An 18,075-nucleotide genomic window follows, 5' to 3' on the forward strand; every position below is an offset into this window, starting at 1 on the left:
TGGGCTAATGTTAATAGATAAGATTTTCTTCTGAGGTGGGTGGAGTTGTGGAGAAAGAGGGAGGTGAAAGCTATTTACAGTGACTTAAGCATTAGCTGCACTGCTTCTAGGAAGCTGTTAATCATGACACAAGAACAGTTTTCCCACATCTAGGGAGACTTGCACTTTTAGGGATGGCTTTCTTGGCAAGTGTTTACTATTAAGATAATCACAACTCTATGAGGGAGAAGCATTAAGCTCATTCTAGTGACCTTTCTGCTGGCCATCAATTGTAATATGAAGTGAGCATCAGTAATATCACTTGTGTGGGAAACAAAAACACCAGGTCCTGCTCTCTGGTTTTGACAAAACAGGTGAAAAATTTAACTTTATTTCTCTCTTGAGTTACATTTCCTGACCCAGAGAACATTAAAATATGGTTTCTCCCCAACCACTTTATACTGAACAAATATAATTTTTAAGGCAAGTGGGATGTACTGGGCTTTCCAATAGTTATAGTGGATGTTACTGTTCAGTTACGAGGGCCGGTTCTTTGCTTTAAATATATTTTCTTCTATATTTCTAATAGTAACCTGTATTGGTCAGCAAGCATTTTCCCCTTCCCATTTTTAATATGGGAAACTTGACTGTCAGGCAGGTAAAGTAACTTGCCCAAGATCATATGCAGCTAGTAAGGGGGTGGAATTAGGAAACAAATCACGTGCTTGCTTAGGCAGCACATATACTAAAATTGGAATGATACAGAGAAGATTAGCATGGCCCCTGTGCAAGGATGACACACAAATTCGTGAAGTGTTCCAGAACTATTAAAAAATAAATTTATAAAAAAATTTTCAAAAAAGGAAACAAATCAAGGGTTATCTGGCTTCTAAGCTTGCATCATTCTTTTTTCTTCTTTTAAATTTTAAATAGATAATATATGGGCAAGACATACAATTTAAAAGGTATAGAAATATGTACTGCAAAAGGTGATTTTTTTTCTCCCACCCCAGTCCTCTCATCCACAGAAGCAATGCTGTTACCAGTTCTCAAGGATGTAATTTTATACTTTGCTGCTCTCTTTTTAAGTGGAGAACGTTAAGACACAGAATCAACTATAGTAGCAGTGGTTACCTAGTAGTGCAGGTGGCGTATCAGAAACATCAGAGGAGCTTTTTCAAAATACACATGCCCTATTTTGTTCCTCCTTGCTGATACTCTGATTCTGTAGGTTTGGGGTAAGGTTCCTAAAGGGAATTTTGATTCCTTTCTTGCCTCAGTCTGTAGAGAATTATTATTCAGATATTGCTAAAATGCCTAATGTGTGTTCTAGAAGGATATTACTTCCTCAAGACAGATGGAGGCTTATTGGTAGGATGGCATTTGAACTATACTCTGAAGAATAGATTTGGAGTACAAATGAGTACAATGAGTATTTCAGGTGAAGGCACTACCGTGAACATAGGTAGGGGGAGAAAGCCAAATGCAAAGTGTTAGTTCAAGTATCAAAAATTCAGATATATCACATGGGCCAGGCAGGAAACATAAATTATATACAAAATGCTAAATAGCAACTGATGTTTGACCTTAATATTAGGTGACTGAAGAGAACTTTCAATTTACTACTGTACAACAGAGTACCTGTTACACATTTTTTGAACATTCTGAATTAAAATTTTGGAAGGGACCGGGAGCAGTGACTCACGCCTGTAATCCTAGCACTTTGGGAGGCCGAGGTGGGTGGATCACCTGAGGTCAGGGGCTCGAGACCAGCCTGACCAACATGATGAAACCCCATCTCTACTAAAAATACAAAAATTAGCCGGGCATGGTGGTGTGCACCTGTAATCCCAGCTGCTGGGGAGGTTAAGGCAGAATCACTTAAACTTGAGAGGCGGTGGTTGCAGTGAGCCGAGATCACACCATTGCACTCCAGCCTGGGCAACAAGAGCGAAACTCTGTCTCAAATAAAATAAAATAAAATAAAATTTTGGAAGGGTGAGAAAAAACATAAATGAAGCTCTAATGGATCGATTGTTTTGTATAACCTCTGAGGGGGCACACCTAAGTTCGGAGGCCATCTTGCTTGTGGTTTTCCATTACTTTAAAACTTGTAGCCTCATTCTTGAAAAGTTTGTTTTTTATTTATGGTAAATTTAGTAACTCCCTAATCTTTAAACATAAATGGCTATTTAATACTTTGTGTATGAGAGTTACAAGAACCAATCATGGGTTCTTTCTGTTCTATTTTCTGTCAAGTTCAACATTTTTGGAAAATCCTTCCCCATCCCACTGACACCTTTTCGAAGCATTCCTTTCCAGAAGTTTCTTCTCCCCCTGAAGCAATATCATTTATATTCCTACTTAAGCATTTTGATATCCTGTTATAGTATCCTAAAAGTAAAGCTTTGAGCAAAATGAATGGGCTGTAGTTTGTTTCATGATAGGTCTCACCACTTGTGGGCAGAAGGCCTCAAGCCTTCTTGATCTCATTTGATCTTCATTTTTGCACTGACAGTAAAGCACACAATGGCCACGCTTCCCTTGAATGCATTTCCTTGTATCCTTTACTTATATTAGGATCATGAAAATCCTGTTGCTCATTAACTTTGTCAGTTTAAATAGAACCGCTCACAAAGCACGTTGAATAAGCATCAAAAAGCATGACATGCAGTGTGTGTGAAGGCACCAATCATCTGTTTCACTCACTGTCATTTCAGTACTTTCTGCTAAGAACTCTGCATACTGAAAGGGGTGGACAACTAAAACAGACAGATGAAATGCTTGATTTGTTTAGTTGCTAAATGCAGCTGGGACAGGTAATTAAACAGTCCTGCTCCCGCAGAGAGAAGCCTGCAGCAATGTAACATGAAATCTTAGTAACTCAGCTGTACTCAGATTTAGATTCAGAACTAATATTAGGTAGGCATCCTTCAGATTGACAGATTTCATAAACATCATTTCTGGTTTATTTGTTCAGCCTAATTGAAGATAGAGCATGTTTTGTTCACCATTTAAGTTTTCTAGGGAGCATGTGGTGTTTACAGATACCTAGGGGAATAGCCTAGAAGGCACAGCCCATGTGTGGAGGGCACGGGATGACATGGGTGAGCCTCTGTGAATCCTGACTCCAGCTGTTCCATGGAGGTGGGAATGGGGGTCATCATATGAATAGATGTGGATTGGGACCAGTTCTTGCCTTAACCCTTTTATCTTGTATGAGGGCATATTATTATGTAAGTAGCAAAGATCTCTGTGTACAGCAGGATCTTTGTTTTAATTTGGGCACTTATTTCTATGCAGAAGTTGTTACCACCATTTACTCATTTGCTCAAACCAGAAATTTAGCAATTATCCTTTTTGCTCACCTCCCACAGCCATCCCCCAGTAGGCTTTTTTGTAGGGCTGACTCACTGTTATCCCTCAAGTCTCACCTTAAGTGTCCCCTTCAGTGTGGAGCCTGCTCTGACCAACTTTCCAAAATGGCCTCCACTAGTGGGGCTCTGATATCATAACCCTGATTCCTTGCAGCATTTAACACAATTAGTAACTGCTTGTTTGTTTTTCACACAATGGTCACACATTCCTTGGATGCATTTCCTTATATTCTTTGCCTATCATATCAGGACTGTGATAATCCTGCTGCTTGTTGATTGGTTGTTTATTTATGTATTTGCTTTGTCTACTTACCTTTTTGCCTATTTATTATCTGTCTGCCATGCTAGATGTTAGTTCTAGGAGGGCAAAGACTTCATCCTGTATTTCCAGCTCATAGCCCAATGCCTTGCACACAGTTTATACCCTGTACATATATGCTGGATATCATGTCCAAACTATATTATAGATCAGTGGTATGCTGGTAAGTTTCTAGCTCTCAAAAGCAGCATGGGGCGGCAGGTGGCGGTGGGGGGACGCAGGTGGGAAGGCAGCTCTAATTTGTAGCATGTACCAATATCTGTGGTGTAAATACTCCCACCATGGCAGATATAAAGCTACCAAAATGGCGTCACTGATCGGTGAGCTAAGAGGCAATGCACAGTAGTGCTTCATTGCTGCAGGCTTCTCTGTAGGAGTAAGACTGTTTAATTACTTGTCCCACCTGCATTTAGCAGCTAACCAAATCAAGCACTTCGTGTGTCTCTTTCAGTTATCCACCCCTCAGTATTCTTTGAGTTCTGATAGAGAGTGTTCCTCTCTGTACAGATGTAGTAGATATAAATCACTTCATGAACATAGACATTAGTAAAAAAGTGAAAAATAATTAGGAAGTAGTGCATTTTGAGTACTTGTTATATTTATTTTTATTTTTTATTTTACTTTATTTAATTAATTAATTAATTTATTTTTTGAGATGGAGTCTCGCTCTGTTGCCCAGGCTGGAGTGCAATGGCACAATCTCGGCTCACTGCAACCTCTGCCTCCTGGGTTCGAGGAATTCTCCTGCCTCAGCCTCCCAAGTAGCTGGGATTACAGGTGTGCCCCACCATGCTCAGCTAATTTTTATATTTTTAGTAGAGACAGGGTTTCAGTTGGCCAGGCTGGTCTTGAACTCCTGACCTCAGGCAATCCACCCGTATCGGCCTCCCAAAGTGTTGGGATTACAGGCGTGAGCCACTGCGCCTGGCCTATTTATTTATTTATTTATTTAGAGACGGAGTTTCAGTCTTATTGCCCAGGCTAGAGTGCAATGGCTCAGTCTCAGCTCACTGCAACCTCTGCCTCCTGGGCTCAAGTGATTTTCCTGCCTTAGCCTCCTGAATAGCTGGGATTACAGGCATCTGCCACCACACTCAGTTAATTGTGTATTTTTAGTAGAGATGGGGTTTCTCCATGTTAGTCGGGCTGGTCTTGAACTCACTACCTCAGGTGATCTGCCCGCCTTGGCCTCCCAAAGTGTTGGGATTAAAGGTGTGAGCTACCACACCCGGCCTACATTTATTTTTATTTTTATTTTTTGAGATGGAGTCTCGCTCTGTCGCTCAGGCTGGAGTGTGCAGTGGTGCAATCTCTGCTCACTGCAAGCTCCGCCTCCCAGGTTCACGCAATTCTCCTGCCTCAGCCTCTCCGAGTAGCTGGGACTACAAGCACCCGCCACCACGCCCGGCTAATTTTTTTTTGTATTTTTAGTAGAGACGGGGTTTCACCGTGGTCTCGATCTCCTGACCTCGTGATCCGCCCGCCTCGGCCTCCCAAAGTGCTGGGATTACAAGCGTGAGCCACCGCGCCCAGCCCATTTATTTTTATTAATTGTAACTTTATATGGCTTAATTTTAAATAATAGCTGTGTTTAACAACTGGCTTGCAAAATCAGTGAAAATTTAACAGTCTGCTCTCAAGCCAGTATAAGCCCCAGCACCGCACTGGGGATGAGCTATGGTGGATTCACTGGCAACTCTCTGCACTGTAGCATCTGGCTCATAAACAAGGAAGGAAGACAGTTGGCAGAGATGAGTGGTGAACTGTTAATACAGAAACATTTCTCTGAGAGCTTTTCCTCACCTCCTTTAGATGTCCTGCTACATGACACTAATATCTCCTTAGCTATCCATACCCATGATTTGGTACAATGACAAGAGAATGAAGTGGTAACAGTGAGGAAGAAAGAAAGCACAGAGAGGGAACAGGAGGAAAAACTATCTTTTTTTTTTTTGAGGCAGAGTCTTGCTCTGTCGCCCAGGCTGGAGTGCAGTGGCACGATCTCGGCTCACTGCAAGCTCCACCTCCCAGGTTTACTTACGCCATTCTCCTGCCTCAGCCTCCCAAGTAGCTGGGACTACAGGCGCCTGCCACCATGCCCGGCTAATTTTTTTGTGTTTTTAGTAGAGACGGGGTTTCACCGTGTTAGCCAGGATGGTCTTGATCACCTGGCCTCGTGATCCTCCCACTTCGGCCTCCCAAAGTGTTGGGATTACAGGCGTGAGCTGTCGCGCCCGGCTGGAAAAACTATCTTAACCTTTCATTTACAGAACTAGAACATCTTCTTGCCAGAGATGGTCGTAGATCCTGAAGTGCTTAGTGGTCAGGAGCACTTAATTTTCAGGAAATTATCCCAGGGCTAGAAGTCCCTCATGTGCGTGTTGAGGTCTTAGTCAGCCAGACTCCTTGCCACTTCACATTTGTCTGCATGTCTATAGTGAGACAGAAGTGAGCCTCAGATGTTGTCTGAAGGAAGGCCTGTGGCACTCTGGGGACTGAAAGCAGAAGACTGAGGGAGGTGGCAAGCTCAGGGATAGAGAATCACAGAAGAGGAAGACAGCCACATGGTGGATGCACTGCCACCCTGTGTAGGGTTTTCTCCTTATAAAATATAGTTCGAGATAGGTCTGATGTTTTTTAGGTATCAGACTATTGATACAGGAAATGTAAATCATCATGAGTACCATTTACCATATTTGAGATTATAAGCCACAATGAGAAATCTTTAGTCTGTCTTTGAAAGTCAGGGGAATGGAGTTTGGTGAATGCCTTTGACCGTTACAACCAACAAAGATGAGTGCAACTGAGACATTCATCTCTTTACTCGACATTGGCTAGAGTTTCTCAGCCCTTGACTCGTATCTTAGCCCATATGAATCCTCACAGACCTAGAATGGATAAACGATTGCCTTTCCGAAATCGGAAATGTTTTCACTTAAGTTGGCTAGATGGAAAAGGACATCTTAAATGAGGCACTATTTTTCATGGATTAGTTCAAATAACATTTAATGAGCTCATGTTTAGTGCCAGGTACTGTTCCAGGGATGAAGTTATGAAGATTAAAGGTACAGACTCTGCATTCAGGTAAGGAGTGGAAGAGGGACAATCAAGAAACTAGGAATTCTCAACATGGCGAAACCTCGTCTCTACTAAAAATACAAAAAAAAATAGCCGGGCACGGCAGCGCACGCCTGTAGTCCCAGCTACTTGGGAACCTGAGGCATGAGAATTGCTTGAACCCGGGAGGTGGAGGTTACAGTGAGCTGAAATTGCACCACTATACTTCTGCACTCCAGCCTAGGCAACAGAGCGAGACTCTATCTCAAAAAAAATGAAAAAGAAATTCTAAGCCCAGTATGTTGTGAGCTATGATGGAGATGTACAGAGGGTGGTCTTGAACCCCAGATGGAGGCTTATGAACTCAGGGCTTCCTGCTGTGGCATTTAGTGTGAGTAGAAGTTAATTAGATAATAAAGAAAAGTTAGGATGTTCTAGGGGATGGGGAGTCCCATAGAAAAGTGAAACACAGCACATATACTGGGGACTACGGAAGTGTAAACTGCCTGGAGCTTAGAATTGAAGGTAAGACTGTATACATCTGTCTCCTCATTTCCAGGGAATCCGGAAGAAAAGAGAAGTGAGAACAAGATGACCAATGACTTCATAATTTTACCTGAAGCTAATTTTCCCATTATTGTCCTCTTTTAGGATTTTGGTGATCTAATTCAAGAGGTGGGGTTTTTCACTTCAAAATAGCACCGGATGGAGGATGAATAGCCGGATGTGTCATTGTCATGTTTGATCATTGCTTTGTGTTTTGCTACAGCTGCTGCCTATTCACACTCTGAGGCTTGGTGTGGAAGTGGATTCCTTTGATGGGCACCATTATATTTCTTCAATTGTTTCTGGTGGTCCTGTTGATACATTGGGTCTCCTACAGCCAGAAGATGAGCTGCTTGAGGTAAAATTTATGGGGAAAGAAAGACACAGGCAGGAATTCGTAAGTTTTAGGAAAATGTATTCTCATCACAAATCCCCTGAGTTATAGTGTTACCAATGCCAATGTAATATGAGCCTCTTAGATTGAAAAAAACCCAACAGGTTACTGGATGATAAAGGAAGTAGCTACGCTTTCATTTTATTTTCCCCATCTTTGGGGCTCCTGGGATGTTCTTTATTTAAATGAATGACCAGGAAAGAAGTTGGATAGCATATTAACATTCTTTTTTAGCAAAATTTGAATCCCTGAGCCTTGTTGCAACATATAGCCACATTTATTTGCAGCTTTTATTGATTATTTCTAACAAAGATTACAGCTGAATGACCTCAGGCATACTGGTTTTCACATTTTCTCCTTGGGACTTCTCCCTCAAAATGGCAGCCTCTATTGGGCTTGCCCAGGCTCTCCAGCCTCTCTTTAATCAAAGCAGTTCTAGAGCACCTCTGCTTTGAAAGGACTTTCTTGAGAGGAAAGGTCTTGGGGAATGGTTACACAAAAAGACTGCATAGAAGAGGGTTCTCCCAAGAGTTAGGATACACAAGAAGCCCTAGGTTGGATTCAATAGAATCAACCTAGTAGCTTTAGCCAAGATCAGAATCCCATGGGCCTTAGTGTTAGAGTTTTGTTTTTTTTTCTAAAATTTATGTTTGTTCACAGTGAAATGACAGAGATAGCAAGTAGGTCTCATGTTGGGTGTAATTGCAATTTATTAGTAGTGTCCAGCTACCTAAAGGAATATAATGGGAAGGATTCTGGTATAATTTCAATTTTAGAGGGAAAGTGCTATGACTAGTTATCAAATTCTGTCATAAGCATGGGAGGGTAGGGTATTGGAGTCCTAAGATGTAGTAAGTTGCTTATTTTTAGAGGTGTTCAAGGGAATGGTATTGGGCTTCTTATTGCAGATTAATGCCCTACGTTTTATCAGAATAATTATGCTTTCTTTTTGGTCTTCCTCTTCTTATTGGCTGGGCACGGGCATATCTTTGTGGATATCATACATGATCATTTGTAGATTGGAGACTATTGCTGTAGTATGTAGTTATTAGGTGTTGAGAAATGAGATACATTTGTTTAGGACAAGTAGAGGTATGAGTATAACCAATTTAATTCACTTTTTTTTTTTTTTTGAGACGAGGCCTTGCTATGTTGCCCAAGCTGGTCTCAAACCCCTGAACTCAAACAATCCACCCACCTCAGTCTCCCAAAGTGCTGGGATTACATGTGTGAGCCACTGTACCCTGTCCACTGTTTTTTTTTTTTTTTTTGGTGGCAAAATATATATAACATGAAATTTACCATTTTAACCTTTTTTCCTTTTTTTTTTTTAGAGTCAGAGTCTCACTCTGTTGCCTGGGCTGGAGTGCAGTGGTGTGATCATAGCTTACTGCAGCATCAAACTCCTGGGCTCAAGCAATCTTCTCACCTCAACCTCCCGAGTAGCTAGGACCATAGCTGTGTGCCACCATGCCCAGCTAATTTTTTAGTTATTTTGTGGAGACGGAGTTTTGCTATTTTGCCCATGCTGGTCTTGAACGCCTGGCCTCAAGCAATTCTTCTACCTCAGCCTCCCAAAGTACTGGAATTACAGTCATGAGCCACCATGCCTGGCCCATTTTAACCATTTTTAAGTGTGAAATTTGGTGGTATTAAGTATAAATCACTACTAGTATGTGGTAGGCGCTAAAGAAATGTTGGCTGGATCACAGTAGAGCAAGTATAGGTGATCCCAGCCATCAGCTGAATTCTGTATGCTTTAGCCAAGACTAGGGTCGCATGGGCCTACCACCTTGTAAAAGAATGTGCTATAATAAGGTAGTGTGAAGAGTTTTTGAATTCTTAAATATAGATAATCTGGTGAAAGAGCTTGGGATAAGGAAAGAAGCACAGATTTGGAGTCAGAAAAGCCACTTTTGGTCTGAATTGCCACAGGTTAGCATGTGTCCCTTGGCATGTCACTTGACTTTGTTGAGAATCAGTTCCTTCATCAATAAATGCCCACTTCACTATGCGCCTGTAAGGATCTAATGAAATACCATCCCTGTAAATTATAAAGCAGTATCTCATTGAGGGGCATTGGCAATGTTATCACTGTGAAAAAGGCATATTAACAGGCTTTATGGGCTGGGATGATGGTTGGATGTGGTAAAATAGTGGGGCCGCACTTGTGCGATGTTCTGTACTCTGGAAGTGTGTATGTGTGTGTGCATTTTCCAGTTAAAAACTTGGGATACTCGAGATTTGACAGCACTTAGGAGGGTCACAAGTTGAAGGACCTTGAGAAGTATTATGAATTCTAAAATAAAAATTAGCTTCTTCTGAATAACCAAAAATACAAAATTTAAAAGTCTCTGTACAGTTAGCCAAGTTAGCTTCTTCTGAATAACCAAAAATACAAAATTTAAAAGTCTCAGTACAGTTAGCCAAATAAACTCCTGAACTCAAAGTGTCGTGTGTGTGTGTGTGTGTGTGTGTGTGTGTGTGTGTAATGTACTCCTTGGAACTTAAAACCAGAAACACAAATATGCTTTGGGGTTAGAACACTGTGCCAAGTCTCAGCCCAGAACAGCTATTTACAGCAGCTATAAATCCCCTTAGATAGGAGTTGGTAATGGGAAATGTGACCAATCCCTTTAGCAACAGAGCAGTGAGGAGGACTACCAGGCACTGGTATAATAATTGGAGACAATTCAAATGAATAATAATGAGATAAATAAATATTTAAAGGTACTCCAAGATAAAAACCTGAAAAGTGACTTTCTAATTTGTTGAAGTGCAACACAAACTCATACTCATGTATGGGTAGAATTCCTGCTCTGATTCTATCTCCTTGAATTCTTTTAGTATAAGTTACTACCCATTTAGTTGATTTTAGAACTTTGTGCATTTGTGACAACAGTTGAAATCATGGATACGGTGTGACCATTGATGGGTACCTCCCTGCCTCTTCTTATGTAAAGGTTGACTTGCAGTTATCCCAAGGTAAAACCTTTCATCAGCTGCTGAGCTTGCTGTCCCCTAGACCTCTTCATTTGTCATGAAGACTTTCCAGTAGAGCTAGCTTCCTAAAGTGCACGTGGGTCTCTTTACCATGTGGTGGTTTCCTTGTAAATAATTAAGAGGCAGGGAGATATGTCTGACTTGATGGCAAAGTGCTTGATATGTTGCAGGCTTGAGAGTGGTTCCCAGGAATAGTGGACCTGAGACTCAGCCCTCTGCTCAAGGCTTCCAGCAACCCAGTGTCCTCTTCCTCTTTGGTGCAGTGAAAGATTTGTAGAAGGGCTTCTCCCAGTAAAGTCAGGCTGGCCAGTTATCTCAACATTAGCACGGCACCTATTAGAAATTAATGCCAGACTAGAAATATCTTGAAAACAAATAATGCTTCTAAACCCTCCCAGGAGGGCAGGAGTCAGATGCGAAAAGATTATTTGTTGCCCAGATTCTGTTCATGCCTCAGCTTTTTGGGAGTAGCAGACAGATCAGCTTTTAGAGACCTATAGTTAGAACTGACAGGACCCTTTGAGCTCAAGTCATATATATGAAAAATTAGAATTATGTAGCCAAATCATCTTTGGTGCCAAGTATTATTATTATGCGCCAAAAGTAATATGAAATTTAGATGATTTTTTGGTGACAAGGATTAATCGTTAATAAGGAATACTTTTTTCCTTTAAACATATGAGACACTTGCATAAAATTATTTTAAAAATTATTTTAGTATTTTCTATATATGCTTGATTGCTGTATCAGCAGAGCATGTAACTGATGCAAAGTTATGTATATTTCTTTTCAATAGAAGTTATTTTTCTAGAATGGTATTAAGAATGTATGGGATGTGAATGAATATTGTGGACTGATGTTAAATTTTGACAGCCAAGTATTCTAGACTTATTAGCTATACTTTAAGCAATAAATTAAACAGTTTTTTTAACATCCTTAAATTTCGGTGGTGATATTCTTATAAAATGAAAATGCAAAGGGAAACAGTCTTAAAGGGCTGTAAGTGATACTTACTGTGTTTAAGGAGAGCTGAGTAGAGGTAGGTGAGAGAATATGACGTTGGAGTGTTGAAAGGAGAAACCACGGCCGGGCGCGGTGGCTCACGCTTGTAATCCCAGCACTTTGGGAGGCCGAGGCGGGCGGATCACGAGGTCAGGAGATCGAGACCACGGTGAAACCCCGTCTCTACTAAAAATACCAAAAATTCTCATCATTTGATTGATGATGTTTCTCATCATTTCTTTTTTAGCTAGTTTTTTTTTTATTATACTTTAGGTTTTAGGGTACATGTGCACAATGTGCAGGTTTGTTACATATGTACCCATGTGCCATGTTGTTTTGCTGCACCCATTAACTCGTCATTTAGCATTAGGTATATCTCCTAATGCTGTCCCTCCCCCCTCCAACAAGGACTACCATGTTGTCCATTCATTCCACTTCTGGATATATATCCAAAAAAAGGAAATCAATATATTGAAGAGTTATAGAATCAACTTAATTGTCCATCAACGGATGAATAGATAGGAAAATAGGATACTATTCAGCCATAAAAAGAATAAAGTCCTGTCATTTGCAGCAAAAAAAAAAAAAAAAAAAAAAAAATTAGCCGGGCGTGGTGGCGGGCGCCTGTAGTCCCAGCTACTCGGAGGCTGAGGCAGGAGAATGGCGTGAACCCGGGAGGCGGAGCTTGCAGTGAGCCAAGATTGCGCCACTGCACGCCAGCCTGGGTGACAGAGCGAGACTCCGTCTCAAAAAAAAAAAAAAAAAAGAAAGGAGAAACCACAGTGCTGCAAAAAATTAGGTAGATCCCTTACCCAGTAAGGGCGTACTCTGCATGCATTTTGTACTTTATCCATCAATACACGCAAAGATTTAGCCTTAGATTTTAAAATGTTTAAGGATTTCTAACATTTTTATTTGCATATTAATTAATCATAAATATGATGAAAGCGAGGCCCCTTGTTTACAGGGAAAATAAAATGATGTCCTGTTTTCATTTTGGTAGATGGATATAAATAAGAGATTTTTGTTTTTTCATTTGGGGCTGCCTCAGTTCTGACTTATCCCCTTGTCTTCCTAGGTCAATGGCACGCAGCTCTATGGAAAATCTCGCCGAGAAGCAGTCTCCTTTCTTAAAGAAGTGCCACCCCCTTTTACTTTGGTTTGCTGTCGGAGGTTGTTTGATGATGAGGCTTCTGTAGATGAACCAAGGCGCACTGAAACCTCTCTTCCTGAGACAGAGGTACTAAATGAATATAGTGCGGTTCCCATAGGCCTGCCCATTCATCAAAGATGCCCCGAAGACTGTACTGCAATATGAAGGGAGGGGAAACCATTCCACTCTGCTCTGTTTTTACTTGACTAAGGCAACAATGCATAGCTTTTCAAATTGTTACTCTTGAACATCAAAAAATTCCTTCCTTCCCTTTCCTTGACATGTTGGCAACATTGATGCACATGCATTTTGATTTTAGAGAATCTGTTTTTTTAGTAATTGCCTGGATTCATTACTTTTGGCTTTTAGTTCAACTCAGTTTGTCTTATATAAGTTTAAGGTGTTTGAGAAAGTTGCATATCTAATGTAGTCCCCTTTTTCAGAACCTTAAAAATATGAAACTCAGCTGGGCGCGGTGGCTCATGCCTGTAATCCTAGCACTCTGGGAGGCCGAGGCGGGCGGATCACCTAAGGTCGGGAGTTGGAGACCAGCCTGACCAACATGCAGAAACCCCGTCTCTACTAAAAGTACAAAAAATTAGCCAGGCATGGTGGCGCATGCCTATAATCCCAGCAACTTGGGAGGCTGAGGCAGGAAAATCACTTGAACCCAGGAGGCAGAGGTTGCGCTGAGCTGAGATTATTGTGCTCCAGCCTGGGCAACAAGAGCGAAAGTCCGTCTCAAAAAAAAAAAAAAAAAAAAAAGAAACTCTATGATACATTTCAAAGTGAGTCTGGAAATTGCCATAAAACCCTTCAGAAGATCAGAGAATGAAATAACACTTTATATGCTCTTGATACTCTTTATTTTTTTTTTTTTAAAAGAGCATTGTAATTATGAAAAGAGTTTTTTTTTTTTCTCTCAAAACAGGATCTCTCCAGGCTGGAGCACAGTGTTTTGAACATGGCTCACTGTAGCCTCGACCTTCTGGGCTCAAGCAACCCTCCCGCCTCAGCCTCCCAAGTAGCTGGGACCCAGGCACATGCCACCACACTCAGCTAACTAAAAAATTTTTTTCGTATAGTCAGGGTCTTGCCATATTTCCCAGGGTGGTCTCAAACTCCTGGACTGAAGCAATCCTCTCACCTCAACCTCCCAAAGTGCTGGGATTACAGGTGTGCGCCACTGTACCCAGCTGGAAGAGTTTTGAGCACATGCTTTGCCATCTTATGCTATTAGTAACCTCATCTTTTATGCTACTTTTCCCCCTTTTCAATCTCTTTTGGGTTGTAATTCCACTAAACACCAGTTTGGATTCACGGGGCTTTTTACTTAAGTTCTGGATTTCAGTACACATGAAACTAATCCTGCCCCTACTACCTCATAATTGTGAATCTTCGGGCAAATGACTTTCTGTTCATATTTTTCCTTTGAAAAATGGTGATACTTATCATACTTACCCATCTCATGAGTTTGTGGGAGAAGGAAATGCAGTCATGTGAGCAAGTTCTTAACACAATGCCTTGCACATGGGAAGTGCTCAGTAACAGTCAGCTATGGCTGTTCGAGTCTCTGCCAGTCCATCCGTTTTTGTTTTCTTATGTCCTGAAGTACATAAGGGTCTAACACTGTCTTATAGATACTTTAGTATGTATTAATCTTGTTTATCCAAGAAGACTGCCAGCTCATTGTGGGCAAAGGCCATATCTTAAAATTATTTTCTATTTCATAGTGTTTTTAGTCTATATTAGGCATATAAGAGGGGCTTGGTAAATTTTTGATTATTGGTTGACTCTTTTTTAAAAAAATGTTTAACTTTTGTAAAAACTATTTCAGGGAGGATACTCAAATGCCACACTTTTGTGACTTTTGCTATCCTTACCAAAATGAAATATGAGTAGTGGGTTCCCTCTAAAGGCTGATAACAATGCCTTTAATCTAATCTTGCAAGGTGTGTAAATCAGAAACCCCACTTGCTGACTCTCTGCCCCCGTCTGTCATGCTTTACCACAATGGTGAACAACAGCTTTGAATTATGCTAAATGTCAACCTTGCTGCCCATTAGTTGATTGCTTTCCATTCTGTAAATACAGGAGTTATGCAGAATTGATTGTATCAAAGTGATATATTTCAGGTTGCAGTATAATATCTTATGTACCTTGAATGCCTTGACATTTCTATAAACACAGGTTTTATAATTGTGTGTGGTTTCTTAAAGTCTTGGCTCTTTTTCCATCTGTCTCTTTTTTCATTTCTCCTAATACCATCTTATATTCTTAAACCCTATCTGGTTAGGCAGCTTAGCCAAAATTCGAATACTCAGTAATCAGTGAGGGTATTAAATGCCCCAGTAAAACATCAATCATGTTGTATTAGCCATTGGAACTTTACTTTTTGTTGGAAGATATAAGTGTTTTCTTTTTAAGTATATCACTTCCACACATCAGACTGAAATATGCAGAGGTTATTGATCCATAATGTTTCCACTCATTTCAAGTTTTCGGCTTCATATTGTTCCCATGTTAGGTTCAATCCACTGTGGACCGGTTATTGACCACCCGTGTCTTGCAGTGACAGTTTAAGATCTGGACCAATCCTAATTCAAAAAATGTTTTTCTACCCCATAGTCTCTTGCCCAAAGCCTCCTAGATCTGATAAACAACCTCAGAAAGTTTCAGGATACGATATCACTATACAAAAATCAGTAACATTTCTTTACACCAGTAACATCCAAGCTGAGAACCAAATTAGGAACTCAATCCCATTCACAATAGCCACAAAAAGAACAAAATAACTGGAATACAGCTAACCAGGGTGGTGGAAGATGTCTACAATGAGAATTATAAAACACTGCTCATAGAAATCAGAGATGACACAAATAGAAAAACATTCCATGCTCATGGATAGGAAGAATCAGTAGTGTTAAAATGGCTATACTGCCCAAAGCAATTTATATATTCAATGCTATTTCTGTGACGTTTTTCACAGAATTAGAAAAAAACTATTCTAAAATTTTTCTAAATTTTAAGGAAATTTTTAGAAAAATTTTTTGGAACCAAAAAAGAGCCCAAATAGCCAAAGCAGTCCTAAGCAAAAAGAACAAAGCCAGAGGTATCACACTACCCAACTTCAAACTATAGCACAAGGCTATAGTAACCAAAACAGCATGGTATTGGTACAAAAATAGACACATAGACCAATGGAACAGGTTAAAGAACCTAGAAATAAAGGTGCACATCTACAAGCATCTGTTGTTTAACAAAGCCAACAATAACAAGCAATGGGGAATGGACTTCTTATTTGGAAAATGTTGCTGGGAAAACTGGCTACCCATATGCAAAAGATTGAAACTGGACCCCCTCCTTTCACCATCTACAAAAATCAACTCAACATGGATTAAAGACTTAAATTTAGGCCGGGCGTGGTGACTCACGCCTGTAATCCCAACACTTTGAGAGGCCAAGGGGACAGATCATGAGGTCAGGAGATTGAGACCTTCCTGGCTAACATGGTGAAACCCCATCTCTACTAAAAATACAAAAAATTAGCTGGGTGTAGTGGTGGGTGCCTGTAGTCCCAGCTACTTGGGGGGCTGAGGCAGGAGAATGGCGTGAACCAGGGAGGTGGAGGTTGCAGTGAGCTGAGATTGCGCCACTGCACTCCAGCCTGAGCGACAGAGCGAGACTCCATCTCAAAAAACAAACAAACAAACAAACAAAAACAAAAAAAACACACTTAAATGTAAAACCTAAAACTATAAAAACCCTAGAAGAAAACCTAGGAGCTACCATTGTGGATATTGGCCTTGTTGGCCTTGGCAAAGATTTCATGATGAAGATTTCAAGAGCAATTGCAACAAAAACAAAAATTGACAAGTGGGACTTAATTAAACCAAACAGCTTTTGCGCAGCAAAAGAAACTATCAACAGAGTAAACAGGCAACCTACAGACTGAGAGAAAATATTTGCAAACTATGCATCTGACAAAGATCTAATATCCAAGAATCTATAAAGAACTTAAAGCAGCAAGCAAAAACAAACAGCCCCCATTAAAAAATGGGCAAAGGACACACACAGACACTTCTCAAAAGAAGACATATATGTGGCCAACCACCATATGAAAAAAATGCTTAATAGCACTGATCATTAGAGAAATGCAAATCAAAACTACAATGAGATACCATCTCATACCAGTCACAATGGCCATTATTAAAAAGTTAAAAACTAACAGATGCTGGGGAGGTTGTGGAGAAAAGGAAACAGCACTGCTGATGAGAATGTAAATTAGTTCAGCTACTGTGGAAAGCATTTTGGAAATTTCTCAAAGATCTTAAAACAGAACTACCATTCAACCCAGCAGTCCCAGAGGAATGTAAATTGTTTTGCCATAAAGATGCATGTTATATTCATCACAGTACTATTCCCAATAGCGAAGACATGGAACAAACCTAATGCCCATCAACAGTGGACTAGATAAAGAAAATGTGGTACATAGACACCATGGAATACTATCCAGCCATAAAAAAGAATGAAATCATGTCCTTTGCAGCAACCTGAATGGAGCCAGAGGCCATTATCCTAAGCAAATTAACACAGAAACGGAAAACCAAATACCATATGTTCTCACTTATAAGTGGGAGCTAAACATTGAGTACACATGGACACAAAGAAGAGAACAATATATGCTGGGGCCTACTTGAGGGTAGAGGGTAGAAGGAGGGTGGGGATGAGAAAACTGCCTGTCAGGCACTATGCTTATTACGTGGGTGACAAAATCTGTACATTAGACTCCTGTGACACACAATTTACCCATATAACAAACCTGCACACATACCCCCGAACCTAAAATAAATGTTGGAAAGAATAAATACATGCATAAATAAAATAAATTTTTTAAACTAGCTATTTTCCTAATTATAAAGGGTTTTTCCCTTCCCTTTTTTGATTACATTAAATTGCTTCTCTTATACTGGTGTTTCAAAATTATGTTTGTAGAGATGATGCATTTTTATTTACTGAGGTTACCCAAAGTTTTAGGAAGTCTACTTTTAAAAATTATTTACTTGGTACCTTTATTGAGAAGGAGTTTCAAGAGAAACACACTCAAAGATAGGTAATTTTTAATGTATTGAACAACTATTTATTGTGTGCCTGCTGTGAGCCAGGCATTATATGGTTGAGCTGATAACCATAGTAAACTCTGTGGTAGCCCTCACAGAGTTTCCATTCTAGCTTAGGAGCCAGG

At 40.3% G+C, this 18,075-nt stretch overlaps 1 protein-coding gene and 1 non-coding gene across 2 annotated transcripts in view; both read left to right on the plus strand.

Moving 5' to 3' along the window:
* The window catches only part of PATJ (PATJ crumbs cell polarity complex component), a 416,491-nt gene that overhangs the window by 76,351 nt on the left and 322,065 nt on the right, over positions 1-18,075 (plus strand). The window contains exons 15-16 of the mRNA XM_030812925.1: positions 7,502-7,636; positions 12,756-12,917. Of these exons, the coding sequence (XP_030668785.1) occupies positions 7,502-7,636; positions 12,756-12,917 (297 nt within the window). The remainder of the gene's footprint in view (positions 1-7,501; positions 7,637-12,755; positions 12,918-18,075) is intronic.
* On the plus strand, positions 701-807 carry LOC115835244. The gene has a single exon (XR_004030237.1). It is a non-coding gene; the product is annotated as a U6 spliceosomal RNA (small nuclear RNA).

The sequence above is a fragment of the Nomascus leucogenys genome, chromosome 5 (genome assembly GCF_006542625.1).
Source record: "Nomascus leucogenys isolate Asia chromosome 5, Asia_NLE_v1, whole genome shotgun sequence".
In the NCBI taxonomy this organism is placed as follows: Eukaryota; Metazoa; Chordata; class Mammalia; order Primates; family Hylobatidae; genus Nomascus; species Nomascus leucogenys.